A 2,089-nucleotide genomic window follows, 5' to 3' on the forward strand; every position below is an offset into this window, starting at 1 on the left:
CAACAAATATGACAAAAAGTAATTATTCTATAAAAGTTACTTTTTTTTCTTTAGGTCTGTCTGAGTACCTTTTCTGTAATTAGGAGCTCCCGGTCTTGCCAGCCTTTGCTGTAGAGAACAATTTATCCCAATTGTGTGTTATGAATGGCTCTACAGATTACCTGCAGTTAGGGAAGGTTTCTCTTAATGCCTCTTCAACAAGCTGCCGGTTTAACATTGATGGTTTGATTTGGGCTTGAAATGTTCAGTCTGTCTGAGAAACAGCCATTAGTCAAACCGCATGCACGTATGCCAAAGTAAAGGTAACAACCAGGCATGGAAAGAGTACTTGAATATTATGCTCAGGTAAAAATATATAAAAATGTACTTTATAAAAAGTTGCTCACAATGTTAGGCATAGCCATGTACAGGTTAAAAGATGATACATTCTCCAGGTAAAAGTCGTACATATCTTTTTCAGTGATCTTTCACTTTGTTTAACCATAATGACATGGTTTTGCCACAGAACACCAGAGAGCTTTTATCTTTGAAAATTGATACAGGAGGTTGAGTTTAAAAAATTCATTCCATATTTTTCTTCATGTCGTGAACATTATCTACCAGATAACGACATTGAAACTTTAGTGAAAGCTGTATATGGTGGTGTAATGTCGATATGACTGTGAACAAGCATATAAACATTTTCACTGTCATGAACCGTCGCTGCAGCTGGCAGTGCGGCTGCTCTAACTGTCTTAACATTGGCACCGAAATAAAGAAAGACGCTCCACCACACTATGCAGACGCAGGCAGTGTGCAACGGGTCTAAGGCTATGATCCGTAATCTAACACATTGTTGGACTTGCCCTAAACTTTCCACACATTGGAAAATCATTGTTCACTGTTTCTCAGAGGCTTTTGGGGAACCTGACCTGCTCCTACCCATTCTTGGAGCAACTAGCTAACTAATAAGAAAATATGGACTGCGTACCTTGTGCTGCCCACACACTATTCGGTCTTTCGTTGGTCCTCTGCCTAATATTGTTGCGTGTGTGTTTGTGTGACAGATCCAGGATCTGGCCATCCGCTGCATCCAGAAGAACATAAAGAAGAATCGTGGTGTCAAACACTGGCCATGGTGGAAGCTTTTGACCACTGTCAGACCTCTGATCGAGGTGCAGCTCACTGAGGAACAGATCCGCGGCAAGGACGTGAGTATACACACACACAGACACACATTATACTGGTGCACAACTGTAAGAATGGTGTGAATGATGTTAAATTGTTGCGTTTTCCTTTAGAACCACAACTACTGAACTAGTACACAGGAAATAGCTTTTTCTGCTGGAATGTAAGACTGGTGGATTTGAGGCTGACATGGACTCTTGATAGAAACTGGAAACATTTTGACCATATTCACATCAAAATATCCTACATTTTCAAGTACTTTTCCTGGAATGTAATTCAAAGTTTTTTCATGGAAATTCCTTGAATTTTGACCATTCTGACACTGTTAAACTTTGCAGGAGACAACTAGCATGTCTCAATGAATCTTTGTTTGATAATAATGCATCACATCACATAAGATAAACATAAATGGTGTACCCAGTACACCCCTACAATTTAGCAAAAAATAGAACACACTTCTGAATATAATTATTTTTAGCTGATTGATTCACTTTATCTGCTGTATCCTCTGTCTGTGTCTGTCATTAACATCTTGTGTTCTTCCTCTCAGGAAGAGATCCAGCAGCTGAAGCAGAAGCTGGAGAAGGTGGAGAAAGAGAGGAATGAGCTGAGACTCAACAGCGACCGCCTCGAGAGCCGGGTAAACACACAGAAACAGACAGACACGTGTGCATGACAAGGATTTTTTTAATTCAAAAAAATTTAATCAGAATTCTGAGAAATTTTCTCAAAAAAGACACACATATGAGATAAAAGAATTGAAATTTGTTTGATGGTAGTTGAATATATTATTGCCAAAGCACATTGTATGTTTAAGTTTATAATGTATATAATGATTGGATTTTCAAAAATGTACCCCCTGACCAAAAAAAAGCCTATATAAAGAGATACATAGAGTGCTGCTCCATCAGTGTCTGATTTA

The 2,089-nt window shown here is 38.7% G+C and overlaps 1 protein-coding gene across 1 annotated transcript in view; it reads left to right on the forward strand.

Moving 5' to 3' along the window:
* Positions 1-2,089, forward strand: part of LOC118341931 (unconventional myosin-XVIIIa-like) — a 70,921-nt gene that overhangs the window by 20,426 nt on the left and 48,406 nt on the right. Inside the window, exons 5-6 of the mRNA XM_035680347.1 lie at positions 1,047-1,190; positions 1,718-1,833. Coding sequence (XP_035536240.1) covers positions 1,047-1,190; positions 1,718-1,833 — 260 coding nt within the window. The remainder of the gene's footprint in view (positions 1-1,046; positions 1,191-1,717; positions 1,834-2,089) is intronic.

This window comes from Morone saxatilis, unplaced genomic scaffold (genome assembly GCF_004916995.1).
Source record: "Morone saxatilis isolate NCDOM2014 unplaced genomic scaffold, NCSU_SB_2.0 Contig8, whole genome shotgun sequence".
Classification (NCBI taxonomy): Eukaryota; Metazoa; Chordata; class Actinopteri; family Moronidae; genus Morone; species Morone saxatilis.